General features: G+C 36.3%; 1 protein-coding gene across 1 annotated transcript in view; it reads right to left on the bottom strand.

The window, feature by feature from the left end:
- Positions 1–22464, bottom strand: part of GABBR2 (gamma-aminobutyric acid type B receptor subunit 2) — a 349731-nt gene that overhangs the window by 264301 nt on the left and 62966 nt on the right. The window contains exon 2 of the mRNA XM_026034555.1: positions 5687–5824. Within this exon, the coding sequence (XP_025890340.1) occupies positions 5687–5824 (138 nt within the window). The remainder of the gene's footprint in view (positions 1–5686; positions 5825–22464) is intronic.

Genomic DNA, 22464 nt, shown 5'->3' with positions numbered 1-22464 from the left:
GTGCATGTTTACTGTTTCATTTAAAAGTAGAAATGCAAGACAAATGAGATAAAAAGAATAGCTAATCATATTTAAATAAAGCCAATACTGGATAGAAGCCAAATTCAAACTGATTGAAAGTGAGATTAATCCAACTCATCTTGATAAAAGCAATTCATTGGAAGCATGTAGGTAGATGATTGAAATACAGGAAAGGAAGGTTTTGCTAAACCTAGCAGTGTATGTGGTACAAATGGTATATACAACCTACCATACCTCAGTCTGGAGCTAAAATTTTCAATTTAAATTTGTGAACCAAAATTCTGTTATTAATTGTGGGGCTAACTGTAATATTTCCATTTGGGTACAACTGAAATAATGCACCCATTATAAGGATTAATGCTTTTATAACTGAGAAAGAATTTTCACTGATAAGCTAATGCTTCTGCTCTGGTCTAGTCTTCACTGGCGGACTGCAAAATGCCTTTCTCCTAGATTAAGAAATTTGAGTATACATTTAGTAAGTTTTTAAGTACAAATGTGCTCTAGCTTGTGCATATCCACATTTATGCACACATACAGACACAACCAAGTTCAGAGCTATGGTTCCTTCAATTTGTTTTAATATCCCATGCATCTTCTTCTACAGTTTCATGAGGGCAATGTGAATAAAAGTAAAGATCCTGCTAGTAGGATCAAGGGGTAAATCTGCAAAATTAAAAGTTCTGTCTCCCTCTAAAATTCATCATCCTTCCTCAAATGAGGAGAAACTTCACATTGAATTCTGCATGAAGATGAGTCTTGTTTTCTTCCAGGAACTCCTAGATATTCCAGTGATGAAAAAAAAAAAAAAAAAAAAAAAAAAGAAATCCTTAGCTAACTTGTGGGAGGTGGACCAGAAAGTCATCAAAATTATATTTTAGATAATAAGACCAAAAGAATTCTTTTCCACTCATACACTTCAATTGTTAAAAATTCAACACACTCAAAAAAATAACTCTAGGAAATCCATCTAATCTCAGGAGAGAAAATAGGAAAATAATTAAAAAAAAAAATGACGATGGCAAACTGCTGGCTTAGAAACTGAAGACTTTGTTTTGTATTGCATTGGGATATAATCCAGTGGGAGAAAGGTCTGTTTAACTAGAACTACCTGCCTCAGACAGATAAAAGGAGCTTATTCTTAGCCAAAGAGAATTTTAAATATCCTCTTCATTGTTCAGACCCATAATGCATGGAAATTGTGCAGTGAAGGCAAAAGTAGAACAAACTCACTGTGCTGGAACAAAGTTGACAAGGAATGTGAAAAGAATTTTTTTTTTTTCCAACCACTTATGTGCCCATGCCAAAGCTCTGGGTAACAAGCATAGGAATTTAGAAAATACAGATATTAAAAATAAGAAATTTGAATCAGTGGTCAGTACAGAAGCTTGTGTGATGACTTACTTTACTGTTTTCTAAACTCTTCATTCGCTATAACCATTAAAAACACTCATGTACTCATACAGAACTCATGTAGTTGTGGAATTCAGTATCCACAAGTATTTTGATGGTTTTCTTTGTATGTGTGTCCCCTAAGCACACACCCCAGTGTCTATTTTTCCTTTGGATTTCACTCCACCTCTGAATTTTCTCCAGTTTCTGCTTTTTTTCTCCAATCCACTGCTTTTTGACTCTCTGCTCAGTAAAGTCAATTCTTCCCATAAACCCCAGCTGGGCAAGAAGCAACATATGTCACGGCTGCTTCCAAGTTATCTCTCTGCTCTTGTTGCAGCTCTTCCTCTTCTCAGCAACTCATTTTCAAAAAAAATGTAGAGAATGTAATAATCTTAAGGAAAAATTTTGTTAAAATTTTCACTCAGTTCACTCAGTTGAAGTTCAGTCAGAACTTCTTAGGAGCAACTGATAATGCAATCACATCAGCATTGTTTCAGGAAGAAGAAGATGAGAAACAGCAATTTTTCTTGGTACCAGCAGTCTTTCTGGTCATTCAGGCACACTATGCCTGTGGATCTCTAACATAACAAAAAAATAAAATTTAGGAGTAGACAGCTTAATACTCTATTACACTGAGCAGAAAACAAATTTTTTTTTTTAGTATAGCTCTTTCCATTGTGTGAAACAATGTTGGTTGCAAGTCCATCCCACAAGAACAGTATAATTAAGATCTCTATCATTTTTAAGAAACATGAAATGCTGCACCTAAAACAAGATTTCTCTGTTTTGAATGTCATTATGACCTTATCACTGAAATGGTAGCAGTTAGCTGACTAGAAGTCAGTAGTTACGACTGGTTTACATTAAATATTTAAAAGAAGAAGATATTTCAAGTAAGCAGTTATATTTAGACCTTGTTTCTAAAAGAGGTTATTTCCAGAGTTAAAGGAAAATAAAAATGAAGCTGGCTCTAGGAAAATGTAAACATCAAAATATAAATAAAAAGGAAAACCTCCAAAATGAAGCTCCAATGTAGCTACCAATCCAATGTAGATACTGTTATTGTTTTTTCTTCCATCTGTTTAATGGCCTCAAATACACATTGAAAAAGATTCAAGATAAAAGGAATTCTAAGAAACTCATATTGGAGCATTCACCCTACAGGAAAGCAATAGCCCAATATTAAACCATCAAGTCATTAGGAACCACTGTAAAATACACAGATTATTAACACTTTACAACCAAAATATCAAAGGATCAAATGGATTCTAGAGCACAAATTGCAGACTAAGCTACGTATATGTAGTCCATGCTAAGATTTTCCACTGCTCAGATTAACACCCAACAAAGTAATGATTATTGGCACATAGAGATTATTCCCTTCAAGAATTATTCCCTTCAATTCCCTCAGTCATTTAAGGATGAAATAGGCTTAGGTGCCTAAAATATCTTGCTTATTTTAGAGATGAAAAAAAAATTAAAAAAAAAAAAAAGGTAAGCTTCAGACATAGACCTTTTTAAGTTTTAAGTTCTGATAATTTTTCCTATTTCACATTGTCACAAGCCATCTGTGAACTCAATTAAGCAGTGAAGCTAAAGTCTAAAAGACTTTGTCTTTAGGAACAGCATACAGTAAAGAAAGTAAAGATTGAAACTCTCACAAAAATTCACCTCTTTTTCTGTTCTCTCATAATGAATTTAACTGTGGTTGAAACATAATATTTTCTAGAACTCTAAGATACTCAACATTTTATTTTGCTGCTTCTTTTTTGATTTTTTTTTTTTGATGAAGAGATTAGAGAAGAAATAAGAATATCCTCTAAACATAGAAAACATAGTCAGCTAGAAAGTTGGAAATAGGGGCTAAAAGGTTTGAGAAAGGTTTTCCAGGCAGCCACATTTGCTAGCATTCGCTAAGGAAAGTGATTTTTCAGTTATTTTATTCTCTTATCGTCTTTTCTTTCCTATTTCTTCCAGTACTCTCAGTATCATCCTGCAATTCTCCTGAATGGAAGACTGTCTTCTTCTTGGTCAATCACACTTGTGTAAATCAAATCAAATCAATTTTTCCTGTTAGGGTTAAAAACTCTACTTGTATAACTGCCTATGCAGGAAAAGAGAGCCAACAACTGAAAACACCTAGTTTGCTGTTTTCATTATTTCTATTTCTTGATTTCAACATAAAATGATTTGATGAAGTTCACATAACTTTATTTGTATAAGTTTCCTATGATTCCTTGAGGAGAATTTTCAAGTTTTGAGAGAACATAGTGATGTTTTATCAGGCTGAATATTATTTTCTGCTTTCAAGAACTACACATTTCTGTCTATTCTTTCAACTCAAGTTATGTTTTGAGTCATGATGCTTACGACTGCGTATCCTTAGGAGGGGAAAGATTTGTATTTCATTTTCTCACTATCTTACACATGCTATTTCTGCTAACAGATACATACATTGCTATCACTGTATTTTACAGGCTGCAACTAGGTTGTTCCCACTGCTGCTGGTATACATCCACTAAGCCTCAAACACTCTCCAGTCATGCTCTCATTTGCATTCTTTCATCATTTAGTCAATCAATATATAAAATCCTGACATGGTGTGGTTTATGCCATTTGAGGATTTATCTAGTGTCTGCAGGATTTTAAGCCCTAGCAGCAGAGAATCCTGTGTTGTACTGGTATCATTAATAGTGTTTAAGATTTAGTCACAGCTGTAGTTGGTAAATACAAAGAAATGGATGCTGTTTGGTAGCAATATTTCCTATCATTAAGCTACCACATATATTGACAAACAAAACCATCTAAAAGCAAATAGAAACTTTCTAGTTTCTTTTCCTTCTTGACTAAGCAACTCTATTAAAAATTGGTTTACAGACCTCAGCATAATGAATTTGACTGCAAATGAAAAGGATTTAGTATAAGGAAATCCATCTCCTTATAACATCCTGCATAATCTAGAAGTTCCATTTGACAGCTTCCAAAATACCAGTCACATACTCAAAAATTCTGGTCATGTATTTCATTCTAGGCCATTTTATGAGAAACCATAGTTTCAAGCTTTTTGTGGCTTTCTCTGCTCTCTCCAGAGATACTCTATTATTTTGTTGCCATAGTAAAATTAATGTTTTTTTTTTTCCACAACAGAAAAGATCCTGAAGTATAAAAAAAAGGATCTGACATGACAAGCAGATCTAACAGATCTATGTAACCTGATATGAAAACAGATCTGCAAACAGATCTAACAAGCTGCTTTAACTATCTTTACAAGAATTTCTGGTTTGCACTCTGATCATCATCTTCTTCATGAGCTTAATTATGCATCATTTGCTCATTATGTGCTAATCACAGTGAGTATCCCAGGTAAAAAAGAAGGGTCTCTATTATAACTGAAAACTAAGGTAATTGCTGTGCTATATTAGTATTTTCCCAAATTTCATTTTATTTTTTTTTTAATTAATAAAACAAGAGAAGATGAGCTTATCTTTTAGCCAAATTAAACAAAAACTGAACTAAAATGATTTGCTGGCAGTTTGATTTGGAAGCCAGGACCTTCAAACAGCTGAACAACAATATTATTTGGACATCTGGACACACTGACATCCATCAGTCTAATGATCATGATGGGCCTGATTGACTGAAGAAATGAATAAAAATATACTGCTGTCATCAGCACAACCATTTTAAGAAATAGGATTAAAAATTATGATTCCTCTATGGAGAAAATCTTGCCACAAACTTGACTTTAGAGAAAGTCAGAAAGAAAAGCAGGTAGGATTGCTCTGATTGCTCTGTGAGCCAAATACTGAGATACCTATCTGGTTACAATCTAAAATTCATGTACTTCTAATACTTAAAATCAGTAGGAATTATTTCATTGTGATTGAGTACAGACTTAGTAAAAACCTTTGCATATCATAATTTCCGGCCTGATGCATCATTTCTTCTAAGTCTCAGTAAGACCTTGATTGGCTCATATAACATGATCAATCTTTATTTAATTTAGGTTGCTTTTTGATATATATCAATAAATTGTATTTAATTAACCTACTGAGACACGTGACCACTGTCACATACTCACAAGAATTAAAATCTAATAGTAGAAATAGCTGTCAATCTTTACACATAACTTCACTGATCTTCAACACTGTGAAATATTCATTACATAAAATACCAAGCTTGAAAAGCATCAAATGCTAACTTAAAAAGAAAATGGAGAATTACAGATACAGGTATTCAGCATTTGAATATATGCTACATGATGGCTTACCTGAACCAAGTTCCATCCTTTTAGAGATTCAGCAATGATAGAAGTAACTGTCGCACATACGCCACCAAAAACCATCAGATGGTTAGGTCCATATTTTATTGCATCATAGAAGGCTTTGAGTCCTTTTGCATTGTCACACTGGAAAAAAAAAAAAAAAAAGCAATATTCACAATCTCAAACAAAATAACTAAGTAAAAAAAAAATATTAGGTGGGGCAAATTTCAGAGGGTTGAAGGTTTATATAGTATATAATGTACAATATATAACATGATCAAAATATGAAAAGCCCTCTATTTTGGATATTGTGACATCTAAATTTTGATACCAACATTTCATAGAATCATAGAATCATTATGGTTGAAAAAGACCTTCAAGATTAAGTCCAACTGTAAACCCTTCAACAACATGCCTGCTAAACCATGTCCCTACATGGCCCCCTCATCTACATATTTCTTGAACACAGCCAGAGAGGGGGACTCCTCCACTCTTTCTACGTAGAAATTTTTCCTAATATCTAACCTGAACCTCCCCTGGCACAACTTGACAAAGAATAGAAAAAATCAGCATCAAGAAATGACTAGCAGTACAAACTTTAGCATTCTGTACTAAAACAACAGAGAGTCTGCCATTGAGAAAGAAAATACAGTTTTCAGATATATAAAAATATTCCTTTAAAGAACTCTGAATTAATTGACCTGCTCTCACAGCTGTTTTGAGCAGAAAGTTGGAAGTCAGCTTCCTCCTGACTTACTCTGTGATTCTCCTAGCAATTAGTCTGATCACTTTTTGAAGTGTAAAAATTCTCTACTTTAAATCTTAGACCAGGCTTTAAAACTAAAAAACAAAGAGAATCCTAGTCAATAATGCAAAAGATGCGAATATCAGTAGAGAATTAGAGTGGTATCAATATTTCATAGTATCTTTTGCAACCATGGCTTTATTCTAGCAGAGTATTAATAAAATACGTTCCTAAAGTTCAGAATTTGATTCCAAAACATATATCCTGTCTGTCAGGATGCCCAGCAGGCTATACAGTAGAGACCATTTTCCAGTAGTAATAGAGTATTTATATTTATGGAGACATCTTTTTAAAATATAACTTTCTGTCTTTTTTTTCCTCCTCTAGAAAGTCTTCTTTCAATTTAATTTTTATAAGAGCTACAGTATACCAGCCTTTAATAAAGCAATTTATTTACTATCAGTGTCCAGGTAGCAATTGCATTGCATTCTGTTGAAAAAATAAAGGTATTAACTGGTAAGTTTGCAGGCTTACATTATCTTCTTACAAAATGAGTATTCTAAAAGAAAAATGATTCTACTTGAATTCTTTCCCAAGAATGGAACTACTGCTTTTCCTATTTAAAATGATACAGTTTTGCACTGCCTAGATTTCTTACTAATTGTATAATGTAGTACAATTTTCCCCCTTATTATGCTAGATATATATATCCAGGAAAAAAAATACACCAAGTGTGTCAGAGACTACCTTCTCAGTTTGGTGGATTGGTGGAAAACTCACACAGTAAAAGAATAAAAATTATGATTGTTGGAGTAAGGAGTGTCCTCCAGTCTTCCTTCCTTGTTATTCAAGTGCAACTTGAATGCTCTACTAGCTCCTTAGTTCTATAAGCAACCAAGGAATCGAGAACACTAAGGCTTGGCACAATATATTTGAACTTATCTGACATTTAGCCAAGTCATTTCCCTCATGCACCTCACCACTTCAAGTTGCAACAGTAGAAATTATTCATATCAACTCATTACAACAGAATGTAAGTAATATTTTTAGCAATTATGGAATGTGTTTTCAAGTTTCACAGAGAAACAGTTGAGGAACAGCACAGGTCATGTATGAAAGAAGTAGAATGCTGATAGTAAAGCAATAGTTGGAAGCTGCAGCCCATGAAATGGTACACTCTAAAGTGCACAGAGTGGTATGCTCTCTGAGGTGAAATTCAAGCTAAAATTCACCATTATATCACAAAGCACTGATGCATTTTAACTATTATTTGCCTGGAAAAATATTTCTTTGGACCCTGACCTCACCACAGTAAAGTAAATCAAACTTTATGAAGTTGTAAGAATCCAAGCAGGCACATTATCTAAGCAGTTAAGAAATGCTGATGATAAGGCTTTTTCTTTGTTATTTGTTTGATCTTTTCATGTTTATAAAGATATTTACTCAAAACATTGAACCCCTCACAATTCAGTTTTCAATCACACAGTGATTCTCTTTGGAAGACATACTGAATGCTTCTTTCATCCTCCCTTAAGTCAAAGGCTTCATATTGCTGAAATGTATTAGTGACACTTATGCAGTTCTACTGATTGTGATTCAGCCATTATCCTACCACGCTCTCATCACTGACCTGACTGGTCTTATACTCTCTGTCTTGTAACCCATTACAAATAACCAGAGGAGTCTATCTGCTAGTTGAGCAAGCTACAAAATTAATTCAGTGTATGGCCCAGAGAAGAATGTAAAGAACTTAAAACCATGGCCACAAGTTGAAGGAAACAAAAAGAAAAATGATAAGGATAGGACAAAGCAGACTTTCACATTTGTTTAATGTCACATTTCACAACATACACTGTATATAGCACTCTTCCCTTCAAGCAACAAAGCAGTCTGTCACAAGCTTTAAGAAATAAATGTTCAGATAAAAAGAATATCTCTATCTAGCCAGACAGACAAGTCATTACAAAAGGTTTCTCCCTGCCTCTTGTTTGAGGAGTAAGTTTGCCAATCTTTTGTAAAAAAGGACTTTTTAGACATCCCAGAAGGCCACAATTGCTGCTTGTGATCTTTTTTTCTTTTTACCAAAAGCCATAGGAAGTAGGAAATGGCTGCATATAGCTGAAAGCCAACAAGTACAGACACCAGACAAGTACCCACCATATAATGAAACGAGCTCTTAAATCATGGTGCCAAGTGAGTACAGCTAACTCCATGCAACAGTCTAATTGCAACACCAGAGAAGCTTGCATAACAGCCAAGTCCACGTTCAAAAGCAGAGGCTGCATACTCCTGGTCAAATGCAGCTGACAAGAAGCTGACTGGCTTATTATTTAGAGCATGACTAACAGCAATGAATGGGAAAGAATCCCTCCTAAAATGTCAGGCACTTCAAATGATAAAAAATATCACCTGAAGGAGTCAGCATTACTTTTACTAGAAAGTTTTGCTCTTTTGCCTAAATTGTCATTAACACCACTATTTTGCTAAGCTGAACAGCAGCGGGTTGTTTTTGACTCATATATAAGATCAGAGACATGCTACACTGTTGATCTGGACTGTCTGTGGAAACCATGGGGATGCACACAATGTTTTTGGTTGGATGAAGCTATTACTGTAAATGTAACTTCAAATACTTGTGATTTGGTATATACTACAGTTTCCTTAAGAAGAAAACACACTACTTGATGTGTCTAGTCTCTAGTCTCACCCATTATTTGGGAACTGAGTCCATCCAGCAAACAAAACTTCCTCTCTCTCCCTATATGAGCAGAATATCCACTTCCTACAGTTTTATCCACTACTCCATTTTTTGTTTATCATGACTTCTACTGTCTGTCTCTTTACTAATTTGTCTAATAAATAACATTTGCACTAGAAGACTGCAGTTTAATAACCTCAGTATGAAATGGAGTAGGAGTATAGAAAGTAGATAAAAACTGTGCAGTCCAAACAGAAAGTACTCAGTTTTCAATGATTAAATATGCAGTAGCAACAGAAATCAAGTTGGTTTCCTCTTTTTACAATAAATTTGCATTAGGTTTAGATGTTGAAACCTTTATTCGTAGATCAGCACCTTGCTACCTTGATCTGTAACTGTTCCACAGATAGAAATTTAGGAGATCATTCAGAATCTCTTTGCATAATGATATGAAGATCACAGTCTTTCAATAATGCAATTTCTAAGTCTTTTGGAAAAAGTAGAACTTACCTGAATTGCTTATTTCTAGTTACTAGCAACATTATAATGTATTAGGACTAGCATCATTTTTTTACTGTTTCATATACTGTTTCATATAAGACTTCTAAGCATTCTCACGGTGCATTAGAAATAATATATTTTCAAGGGTATCTGACATGCCCATCCAATATCTTGAAAGATAATTTATAAGACCTACATATAGTAAGTTGTGTTCATAGTTGGGCATTTCAGTAATGGTTTTGGTACCTCTGGAGTTAGGTCAGAAATCCTCTGAACTCAGAAAATTTCAATACATGTATCAGTCTTTAACCTTGCTCTTTTTCAGTCCAGTAGGACCACTTCATGTGCTTAAGGCACCATGCCTTACTATAAGTTCATCTGCAATATGGGATAGTGACTTCCTTTCAGGTGTCTGTAATATTTTGGTTAATACAGACTCTCAATTTATCCAATACTTTTCTCCGACAGGACTTAAACCTGTCTGATCTTAAGCTTACCTTTGACTTCAATAATGCCTTTTCTTTGCATGTTAACAGTTTCAGTAGCTCAGAGTTAGTGAACACAAATGTTTTACTGCACCCAAAGAACTCAATGCAAACTTTCATTTTCATTTTGTTTCTCCTCTCGTTGGACATGCTGTTATGTCTGAAGTAATGTTAAGTTCCCTCTGTGTCTAGCTGTACTACTGATCTCTTGCACAGTTTGTTCTGGGCTTTACTGTGAAATTCAGGCACTACTGAGCTGAACATTTGTAAGCCAGCATATAGATATATTCAAAACATTAACATCTCATATGGAATATGATTTGGGCCAAGGCCTTAGAGAGTTCTGATAGTACATTATATGCAGCTGAATAGATCCTTCAGTGTAATATATTGATTCCTCCTGGATTGTTTTGCAGCTAGACCTGTCATCTAGCTAGAATTTGAATTAATATTTATTTAAAGATTGTAGGACCAGAAGGAACTTATTCAACATATTCACTATATTTGACCAGCTGATGAATATAACCCATTTATTTCAACTCATGCATTTGTGCACCCATCCCACTGTATTACGCATAATTAAATAAAATTAATTAAATAACAAAATTAAATCTGTGGAGTGTTGTTTTCCCTGACATCCTGGTACTTAAACATTTATCAGATATTTTGGAATATTTCAGTATTAAAAGGGAGAACTATGTAATCTGTACTGCTACATTTTTATTATGCTTTTTGTAAATAAATGACATGATGGAAATTCATATAATCTTGGAAAAATGTTGCAGAAAAAATAATACAAACATATTTGAAAAAGATACTCTGTTGTTGAGAATAATCAGGCTCAAACTCCTCCAGCTTTTCTGCATTTGACTACAGTTTTTCACTCTAGTTGACCATTACAGTGTTTCCTAACAGAATAGCAAGATGAGAAAAAAAATTATTTGCAGCAAATGACTTAAAATTCTACTAGAAAATCAGCAATGTTTCTGTATTTCTGTAACCTCAGAAAATGTTAATGGTTTTAGACACTTGAGTCCCAAGATCATTATCACTTACATTTATTGATGTAAACTACTTACTATTTTGTTGCCTCTCCTGTTGAGAGAAACATGTGTACTGTAGTTGATTTACAAGGTTATTTGCTAGTTGTGGTTCTAGTAAAAATTGAAATACTAATAGAGATAATTTTGGCAAGCTCAACACAGAGTTAGTGACATCAGTACTTCGTTTTGGTATTTGCTTCATTTAATATCTTCACAGTTATTTTTCTTCTTTTCACTCATTACTGTTTAATATTACACTTCCATAAATAACTTTGTTTTCATAGATCATAGCAGATCTAGTCACCCTCTTTCTGAATATTTATGTTAGAATTCCTTTCATTCTATTATTGGTGCCATTTTACAATATAAAGAAAGTCACAAAAGTAAGATGTATGTGTTCATATTTAAACACGGTAAATACATTTTTCTTTTCTGGATCTAGAAGATGAGCACTGCAGAAAGCTTGATTTTAAGCACCAGTAATCAAAATAGTTTCTTAATACAGAAGTACTTTATTATATTTTTTGTTGAATTGATTTTGTGAAATAACTTTTGAAAAATTTACAGGGTAACATTTGTTTCTTTCTCCAGAAGATAGTGTGCCGATCAATCTTTAAGCATTGTAAGTTCTGCCTGAAAGTCGCCATACTGATTAGAGGCTAAATTTATGTCCTTAATTATGCTTTGATAAATTTATAGACAGCATGCATTATGCTCTTTGATTCATTCATATTATCCACATGTACTTTTTAAAAGCATTTATATTACATTTTTTAAAAAGAGAGTTAGTTTTCCTGGGTCATTTTGTGGCCCAGGTCACAATGAAGGTAAAGACGAAATCTCTGTTGACTATAGACTTCCACCTTTTTAGTACACTGAAAATTGAAGTTTAACTTAACTGCTTTAAAAAAGAAAAGTGACTGAAATAAGAACACACTATAGAAGGAGAAAGTCTCAATTTATAAACAACCAAGAGTTCCTTGTCAATAGAAGAAAATGGAAGTGAGCTAGTGAAATAAAACATCTGAAGTAACAGCAATAAATATATTATGCCTAGCATACTTCTGAGATATAAGCTGCAATTGAAAGCAATATAGCAATGCAATGATATTTTGAATTCTGGAAACCCAGAAGCAAGGCAGAACAAAAATAAAACTGACAAAGTGAGAGATAAGAACAGCTTAATGAATTAAGAAGAGCAAAAGTATATTTCTTCACCCAAAGGTCAAGAAAACCTAGTGTGATATTCTTCATCACATATCTATGTTTTTTAATTTCAGTCTTTGTGTGACAACTGTAAGACAGCTGAACTTGTTTTACAGTAAATGAAATCCTGTAAACTAACTTATTTCAGAGATAATAATAATAAGTTACCACAAGTTAACCTGTAAAAGCCAAATGAAAGCCTACTATAATATTAAACTGCAGTGTAACACTGCAGTGTAACACTTGAATACTGTTTTTTTTCACTGTTTTATACAAGTCTTAGGCTGGTAATGGGTAGAGTGTATAGTAGCATAAGTAAATGTCACAGATATTTTTACTGTAATATCTAGAGAAATAACATTATGGAGAAAACATTATGGAAAAAACATAATTTTATTTAAACAACTACACAACACAGACAGAACAACATTAATTGTCATACTGAATAGGCTCAGTACTTCTAGGTCGGCAGATCTAGAAACTCTCAGAGCCAAAGTATCAGGTTAGGTGTCTGCTCCCTTGTTCCAAAGACTACAGTATCTTTTTCCTCCAATTCCACTATGCTGAAAAACAAAATTTTAATGGTGATTTGGCCTGCCTTAATTATATCTACAATAATGGACTTTGCTAGTAATTCCTGTAATGCCAAGAGTAATCCAAAGTTTCTGACCACACTGGTCATCATGTTTACCGTGGTTGATGTCTTCAAATAGACTCTGTTACTCATATGAAAACCATGCTGTCCTGACTACCTACCTTTTTGAGAATATGCATTAAAAAATCAAGGGAGATTAAAAAATCAAGGGAACAGAAAGGAGGGAAGGATAAAAAATCATATCCATCATCAACCAAATGGACTGTACAGAACATGGACCATAAACACCATAAGCACCATAAACAGACTGACTGTGTTCCTCATTTTAACTTGCCAAGAAAAAAATGGTGTGTTAGTCATTGTGTTCCTCACCTCTCCCCATGCTCAAACCCTCAGAGTGCACACTGGAGAAGGAAGGCAGATAGTGATGGAGAGACTGCCAGAGAGAGCTTGATAATAAATACGATCCTGACAAGAGTCATGGGCTTTCTTTCAACATGGAGCAGACCCAAAGTTAAGACTCATATAATCATGGAATAGTTGAGACTGGAAGAGATCTCTGGAAATTATATAGTCCAACAATCACTGAGGTGATGCTCAAGCAGCATCACCTACAGCACATAGGTCCCAGGAAGACTGGAGACATTTTGGGCAAGTCTGTTCCATTCACCATCACAGTAATGAAATTTTTCATTACGTCCACATGGAACTTGCTTTGCTTCAGTTTGTGCCCTCTTTAGATCTCTACTGAGCTCTCCCTACTAGTTCAGTATATCTTTGATACAGGGGAGCCCAGAACTGGACAAAGTACTCCAGATGCGGCCTCAACAGGGCTGAGTAGAAGAGTCATCTCCCTCAACATGTTGGCAACACTCTTAATGCACCCCAAGATTCCATTTTCCACCACCACTGCAAGGGCACATTGCTGGCTCATGTTCATAGGTGTAGGGTCCTGCACTTGTCTTTGTTGAACTTCAGGAGGTTCCTTTCCACCTAGCTGTCCATCCTGTAAAGGTCCTTCTGAATCACAGTACAGCCCCTGGTTTATCAGACATTCCTCACAGTTTTGTATCATCAGTAAACTTACCTTCAGAGTGCTGAGGGTGCTCTTTGTCCCTTCATCCATGCCACTGATAAGTAAGGTGAACAGAATCAAATCCTGTTCTGATGTCTTGGATATGCCATTAACTACAAGTCCAACTGGACTTCGCACCACTGACCACAACTTTCTGAGCTCGGTCATTCAGTCAGCTTTCTATCTACCTCACTGCCCATCATATAACCCCACACTTCCCGAGCTTATCTATGAGGATGTTATGGAAGACAGTGTTAAAAGTCTTCCTGAAGTCAAAGCAGACAAAAATATTGATTGGTGTCCCATTATCTCCCCAGCCAGTCATTCACAGAAGGCTCTGAGGCTCGTTAAGCATGATTTCCTAGCACTGAAAATAGCATATGGGGTGAGCTGTTGCATTACCATCACCTTTTCCAGGGACTGAGGTGAAGTTAACTGTCCTGTGGTTTCCTGGGTCCTCAAGCATACCTTTCCACTGAAGAGTGGAGTGACATTTGCTTTCTTCCAGTCATCATCAGACATCTCTCCTGTTCGTTAATGACATTTCCAAAGTGACGGAGAGTGGCATGACAAATACACCCACTAGCTCCTGAAGCATTTGTAAGCACACCCCATCATGGTCAACAGACCTGAGTATAGAGTGGAGCAAAGAAGGCATTCAATAATTCTGCCTTCTCTATATATAACCTCGTATTACCTCAGACTGAGAAGAAATGGTCTAAATATCAGCTAGCATTATATACAGAAAAATATTGAATAAACTAACTCTCTTTTTGTGTTGAGTCCACCTCATGTCTCTGTGTGCTTCTGAAATTAAACTTTTTAGATTGAAATCTAAATGCAGTAACTCCTTGATGACATTGAAGAAAGAGATTCTTTATGCACAAACATAATTCTTAATTCATAATTTCCTCTTTTGATATAATACTATTAGAAGTTGTCAAAGCATGTTTTTTAATTTGGAATTCAGTAAGTTAAGGAAATGACTGAAGTTCCTTAGTAAAAGACAATAGCTGAATAAACTAATGGGAACATCAAGGCAACCCTACAAAATGCTGAGTTTGGTAGAAAAGGAAAGGCCAAGATCTCCGCTTCCCAGATCTCTCAAAGAGACACAGCTTTGTGCTTTAGAGAAGTTGTTGGGACAGCAAATGGAAGTGCTTCTCTCATAGCTCATTTACCTAAGCTCAGCCAAGTCAAACAGTTGTGCTGCTTCAGTGGAGGGCAGGACTGCCATTCAGTGGAGCCTTGGCAAGCTGAAGGGATGGACTGACAGGAACTTCATAAATGTCATCAAGGCAATTCTTGCACCTAGGGAAAACAAAAATAAACAACAAAAAAAAAACCCGAAACAAAAACTCCATCCAAGAGTACAGGCTTGGGGATGACTGCCTGAGTAGTACTCTCAAGAAAAGGAAAGTGGGGGTCCAGTTAGTAAGAAATTGAGCATGAATTAGCACTGTGCCCATTTAGCAATGAAGGCTAGCTGCCCATTAAACAAAACTAATAGACTAATAGATTAAAAGACTAATAGACTGTGGTTTGACAGAAGTGACTATAAACTGGCATGTTTTTGACTGCATTTCACAGAATCACAGAGTATTGGAGGTTAGACGGGACCTCTGGAGATTGTTTGGTCCAACTCTCCCCTGCTCAGTTAGGGTCAGCTGTACCTTGAGTGGTCCAACATTATAATGGATTGCCTGTAGAGTCTGTGGAATCTCTATCCCTGAAGATATGCAAAACTCAACAGGAAAAGGCCCTGAACAATATGATAAAATGTCAAGGTTACTCCTGCTTTGAGCATGATGTTGGACAAGATGACCTCTAGATATCCCTTTCAAACTAATGAAATAACAAGCAGCAGCAAGCCAAAGGAAAGAAAGGCAAATAAGTCTTGCAACACCACGTCTGTTAACAGCAGGCTCCAATTCGTTGCTAGCTCTAGCTAATCCAGCAGTAGCATCAGGACTGACAAAATATCTTCCAAAATTTTGAGCAGCACTCATGGCTGCTGAAAAGACAAGATCCTCTACCCATTTTGAGGGATGGAGCTGTGTAATCAGACTGCAGTGTTTCTAGGCTGTATCACTCTTTAAAATCACCAAAATAATCAACTCTTCTTGAGAAAAATGAGGATGATTTTAGCTGGCATTTACTTAAAATAGCACTAAATAGTATATGTGAAAAGTTTCAAAATTAATGGTATTATTAACTGACACATCACCACATTATGATCTCTGGTTCTCATGCAATTTTATTTGAAATCTTGTTTTTTAGTTTGTTTTGCTTTAGTTACATTTACATTTAGTTACATTAGCATTTTGCTTGCATTAAAAGCATTATGTACCAATTGTTGTGGATAGTTCGACAATTGGTATCGTCTGTCGTTCTCTTTGTGCTAACATCGGACTGTTTTACTGCAATTTTTCTAACTCAATAAACTCCAATTTGTTTAGCCAACATTTTTTTCTTTTTCTTTTATATAAACAACGTTTAGTTTAGTAAGTGATGTCCATGTATTTATCATGCGCTTTCCTCACACTCACACAGTACCTTCAAATGGATGGTAAAAATTAGTCCACATGCTTTGCTACCTTTTGCTGAGGTTCTATAAAAATTTCCTTGCAAATCCAAATTTGCAAAAACACAATGAAAGTAATGTTAAAATTTTTCCTTGTTATCATTTTAATGAAATATTGAAATACTATAAGGTATTTATAAATTACGCAATTACAGCTTCATGTAGAAAACATCTACATGTCTAGACGGTATTCCTGGAAGGAATGCATCTGCTATTCTTGGTAAACATAGCGGGAAAGTGTGATCTGATTTGGATTAAACATTCTTAATACTCATTCATTGCTAAGGACCTTTTTTTGAACTGGGACCCTGCAGAGTCAAAGGTAATGGCCAAAATATTCTGCTCTCCCAGGAACTACCCCTCTGCTTGCCATCACATTGCTCTACAATGGTAGGGTACTCCATTTTTCACACAGAAGTTATGGTGGATCAGATGACATACAGACAAGTATGCTCAAGACAACAACTGAATTAAACCAGTATGCTACAGCATCAGGAACCTGTCTTTCAGGTGAGTACAAGGAGTATTTAAGCCTCAGAACCAGGAAAATACTATTGGAAAGACTTAGGTTAAGGTACAAAAATAGTAGGGACAGACAAATGGTAAAGTAGGATAAGCTAGGGGAACCTTAAGCAGGTCTTTGACAAAAATCTAGTAAATCTAGGCTAAAAGAACTTTCACCTAAATTGTGATTGTGACTCCATGTCCTTTAAAGCTAGCCCTCCCTTGAATGACTTACTTTAGGTAATCAAATTAAAAACTATTTTGCTTTCCTATCATTTGATTAAAATAGTCTGCAAAGTTATGCATTTCTTCCCAAAGTATTCCATAGACTGTGCTCCATTTCTATCCAGAGATAATCCAATTAGTTTTACTCTTGCACATTTTGCTAAAAACCTTCTCCCATTGATACATTATACATTCTCTTACCCAGAGCCAGGACTATTTACAACAACAACAACAACAAAAAAGGCAATCATTATCCCTTGTGGTGAAGGGTTATAGAAATAAGTGAATGCATATGCGACGATTCTTTCCTCCATATCTTAAAATCTTTCTCATCTATATTTCCAACTGCACTTGATCATGACACCTGTGTCACATTAACCCACTACTTCTGGCACCTTATCAATACTTCTGCCATGCATCACTGCTAACTACTGGCATTCCTATTCATGGAATATCATGCGAGATCCCCAGTAACAATGTGCAGGAAGCTGGTGCAAAGGTGAAGGGGAAAAGGATATATTAAAGGAGGATCAGAAGGTACAGATTAAACCTTAGTTCAGTTATGCGCTTAATCCAAATGAGAATCCTGAAGTAACTAGTTTTGCATTGGACTTTTGAGAGATGATGAAATATTTTTATAACATGGCTTTGTTTTTTTTTAATGTGGATTTGTAACAGACCTCCAACATTTTCTATTGTGCACTCAATATCATTCAACTTATACTTAAGAGAATGTATGTTTCCTCATTATTGAATACTCTGTTATTCATTGTAAGCTATTCATGGCATTTTCAGTTCTTGTCTTCTCATATATTGACATTTAAATAAAAAAAGTAAATGGTCCAATAAATTGCAGTATCTGTATGGAAAATGTACATTTAAAGAAATTCACTTTTTTCAATAGACGGAAATGAAAAACAGCATATGACTATAAATACAATATTTTTTCCTTTTTCAATAAATGTGAATGAGATGTCAGTTAGACATTGACATTAACACACACTTTTGAATGTATCTGTATTGATCTGACTGATAAATTATACATGCAAGATACTTCAGGAACTTCAAGAGAAAGGCACCTCCTCTTACTTCAGTGTCATTTTTCCCTTCCCACCAGTCGTGAAAAGGGGGGAATAATATTCTCCTATTTTTACACAAGTCTTTGTGTAACACATCCAAAATGCACTTTTGGTATATAAAAACCAAGTTCCCAATTCTGAGCACAGTCTCAAGTGATCATAGAATCACAGAATCACAAAACGGTTAAGGTCAGAAGGGACCTCTAGAGATCACCTAGTCCAACCCCCTGCTCAGTCTGGGATACCTAGAGCATGTAGCTCCTTAAGTTCAAACAAAGCTTTAAAAAGACACATTTATATATTTATTGCAAAGGTTTGCTTCTGATTGTGTGGAAAGAGACTCTAAAAATCATGCTTTTTAGCCTATCCAAAGCACCACACAAAGGATAACCCAATGCAATTTTCATCTGGTCTGCAACTTCTCCACAAACCTTTGCTTAGCAAACTCCTCTGAAACCATGTGTTGATGAGACAGCTATAAGACTATTCACCAGCACTACATCACCCTTCAAGAAGATATACTGCACTGGGAATCTACAGATAACTCCAAATCTACAGATAACTCCAAAGCAAAATGGTAGGCTGTAAATCGCCTAGAATCCGGCTGTTGGTTGCAGAAATGGATTCAAGTCCCATAAAGTTGTTATGTACAGAACATTAATTTATTGTTAGACCCAATACTGTCACCAGCAAACATCATGAGCATAACTAACAGAGGCAGTGAACCGATGTGACAGCTTGTATAGCATTGTTTAGGCTCTGCTTAGAACTCTTGATGACCTTAATAGAAGATCCTGAGGAACTAGAGGACAAGTGCTGCTAACAAGAAAATGGGAACTAGACAAGGACAAACTATAGGAGGTCTTAGCTTCTCCTGGGAGCTGCTGCTAATGAGCTTTTTTGTCCCTGATCCAGAGCAGTTGGGATGTTTAGGGGTCCAGGCCAGTTGACTAATATCCAAGCACCACTTCCTCCAAGCTCAGGATCAGTGCCTCCCTGACAAGAAAGAAGTCAAGCAAGGCGGGGGCAAAACACCTGCAAGGGGTGGGCAAGGAGCTTCTGGCAAAACTCAAACAGAAGAAGAAAGCAAACATAACAAGGAAGAAGGGGTAGACCACTTGAGAGGAATATTTATCAAATATTGTCACAGAATGTGGGATGTGACAAGGAAGACCAAGCAAGAGATGTCAGGGACTTCAAGAAGGGCTTCTACAAATAGATCATCAGCACAAAGGAGACTAGGGAAAATGTGGGTCAGCTGCTGAATGGGCTGGGTGCCTTAGTGACAGAGGATACAGAAAAGGTGGAGATACTAAATGTCTCCTTTCCTTCAGTCTTTACTGCTAGGGATAGTCACCACGAACTCAAGAGCCCACAGATCAGAGAGGGAATCTAGACAGAGGAAGATTTGTCCCTGGTGGAAGAGGATTGGGTTAGAGGTTATTTAAACAATATAGACACCCATAAATTTATGGGCCTTCATGGGATGTACATATGGGTACTGAGAGAACTGGAGGATGTTACTGCTAAGCCACTCTTCATCATGTTCAAAAGGCCATGGAGAACAGGAGAGGTGCTGGAGGACTGGAAGAAAGACAGTGTTATGCCAGTCTTCAAAAAGAGCAAGAAGGAGGACCAAGCCCACTAAAGGCCAGTCAGCTATACCTCCATCCCTAGATAGGTGATGCAGCAGCTTATCCTGGATATTGTCTCTAAGTATGCAGAGGACAAGAAGGTGATCAGGAGTAGTCAGCCTGAATTCACCAAGCGGAAATCAAGCTTAACCAATCTGATAACTTTCTATGATGGAATGGTTGTCTTGGTAGATGAAGGCACACCAGTGGATGTTGTTATCTGCTTTGACTTTAGGAAGACTTTCGACACATCCTCTCATAACATCCTCATAGGTAAGTTCAGGAAGTGTGGATTAGGTGAGTGGACAGTGAGGTGGATTGAGAATGGCAGAGCTGAGGGGGTTGTGATCTGTGGTGCAGTCTAGGTGGAGGTCTGTGGCTAGTGGTGACCCGCAAGGGTGCAATCCTTTTTCATTAAAGTCATGGATGACACAGTGTCTCATAAGAAAATCTGAGGATACAAAACTGTATCAAAACATCAGAAGACTGTGTTGCCATTCCGAGGGACCTTGACGGGATGGAGAGATGGGCAGAGAGGAACCTCCTGCACCTAAGGAGGAGTAACCCCGTACACCAGTATAGATTTGAGGTTGATCTTCCAGAAAACAACCATGTAGAGAACAACCTGGGCATTCTGATGGTGAACATGAGCTATTTATGTGTCCTTGTGGCCAAGAAGACCAACGGTATCCTGTGATGCACTAGAAGGAGTGTTATCAGCAGGTCCAGGGTGGTGATCCTCTCCCTCTGCTCAGCCCTCGTGAGGTCACATCTGGAGTAATGTGCCAATACCTGAGTTACATAAAAGTAATGGAGAAAGTCCAGCATAGAGCTAAAACTATGATTAGAGGCCCAGAGCATTTCTCATATGAGGAGAGGCTGAGACATCTGGATTTTTTTAGTTTAAAAAAAAAAGCTTTAGAAGGCTGTGAGGTGATCTTATCAATGTGTGTATAAATACCTTAAGGGAGGATGTCAAGAGGATGGGGAGAGACTCTTTCCAGATGTGGACAGTGACAGAACAAGAGGCAACTGATATAAACAGAAACACAGGAACCTCCACTTGAATTTGAGATAAAACTTCTTGACCTCTTGAGCACTGGAACAGGTTGCCAGAGAGGCTGTGGAGTCTCCTTCTCCAGAGATTTTCAAAACCTGCCTGAACAAAATCCTATGCAGTGTACTCTACGAGACCCTCCCTGCACAGGGCAGTTGGATGAGGTGAGCTCCAGAAGTCCCTTCTAGCCTTAATCATACTGTAGTTCTGTGTTCAGAATAAACATTCTTCCAAGTTCAAAACAGAAGACAAAATTCTGTAATTCCTAACACTTCTTGTTAACAGTAATGGTTACACTAGAGAAGTTAATCCCTATTCACACAATCCCTATTCAGAAGAAAACAGTTTACTTCTAATATCAATTATTTATTCAGTTTAAGCAGGAATGATTTGTACTGTTAATTTTAAATTTATGTATTCTAAATGTGATGCTATCTGTTGCCCAGAGTCTGCCTTCTGAATTGTTCAAGATAACAAAAATCTAGCTGAACCTACTGTACAATGTTATATATGACTAGTCAACAAGCATGGAGCAGACTGGATGTACCCAAACCAAGAAATGTCCTGCTATTACTCCAGTGATGCTAAATTCTTTTCTAGTAAAACATAAAAGAGAACACAAGGGAAAATTACGCAAAACCTGATAGTTTATGTCTAATCAAATAGCAGTGGGGTGAACTGTTTTCATTATTACTTCCTTCATCAGTCTATCAGTCTATCTTTAAGGAAGATTCTGCAAGAACAGAGCAAGTGGCCTATGAACCTTAAAAATTCAGAAGACTGCATTGCATGAAACTTCCACCCACCCTGACATCCCTTTGAATGTCAAGGAAGCATGAATACACAAACTGAGGCCTTGTCTAACCAGGCTAGACCACTGTAGAAAGCAGATGTCATTTTCACTTTTTTTTGGCTTTTGATTAGGTAATGAACATACTCCTTCCCTCGTGTGTCTGTCAGTTGCTGTCAGTATACTGTATCTAGTAACTTTCTCTGCAGCAGAACAAGACCATGAGACTTTCCCCAAAGAGGCATGTGTTCCAGGTCACTAAAGACACTGTAGAGGTAACCCACAATCATCAGTGGGGAGAAGTATGGGGTAAGGTACAAGTCATGTGATATGAAGGTAAATGCTTTGCTGCTTTTTTGTGCACTTAAAACCTTGAAAAATAATTGAAAAAAACTATTGAAAAATAATTAAGATAACCAGCAGGAGAACAATGCCTAAAAGCTAAGTTGTTACAATAATCCACTAGCTTCACCTATGATCCTAATGCAACTGAAGACATGACTTGACAGTATCACTGGAGCTAAACTGACAGCTTGCGGCTGACAAGAGATCTTGACCTACTT

The sequence above is a fragment of the Nothoprocta perdicaria genome, unplaced genomic scaffold (assembly GCF_003342845.1).
Source record: "Nothoprocta perdicaria isolate Ctin4 unplaced genomic scaffold, notPer1 scaffold_147, whole genome shotgun sequence".
Taxonomy (NCBI): domain Eukaryota; kingdom Metazoa; phylum Chordata; class Aves; order Tinamiformes; family Tinamidae; genus Nothoprocta; species Nothoprocta perdicaria.
The sequence above is the reverse complement of the archived record's forward strand: the minus strand, read 5'-3'. Positions and strand labels throughout refer to the sequence as shown.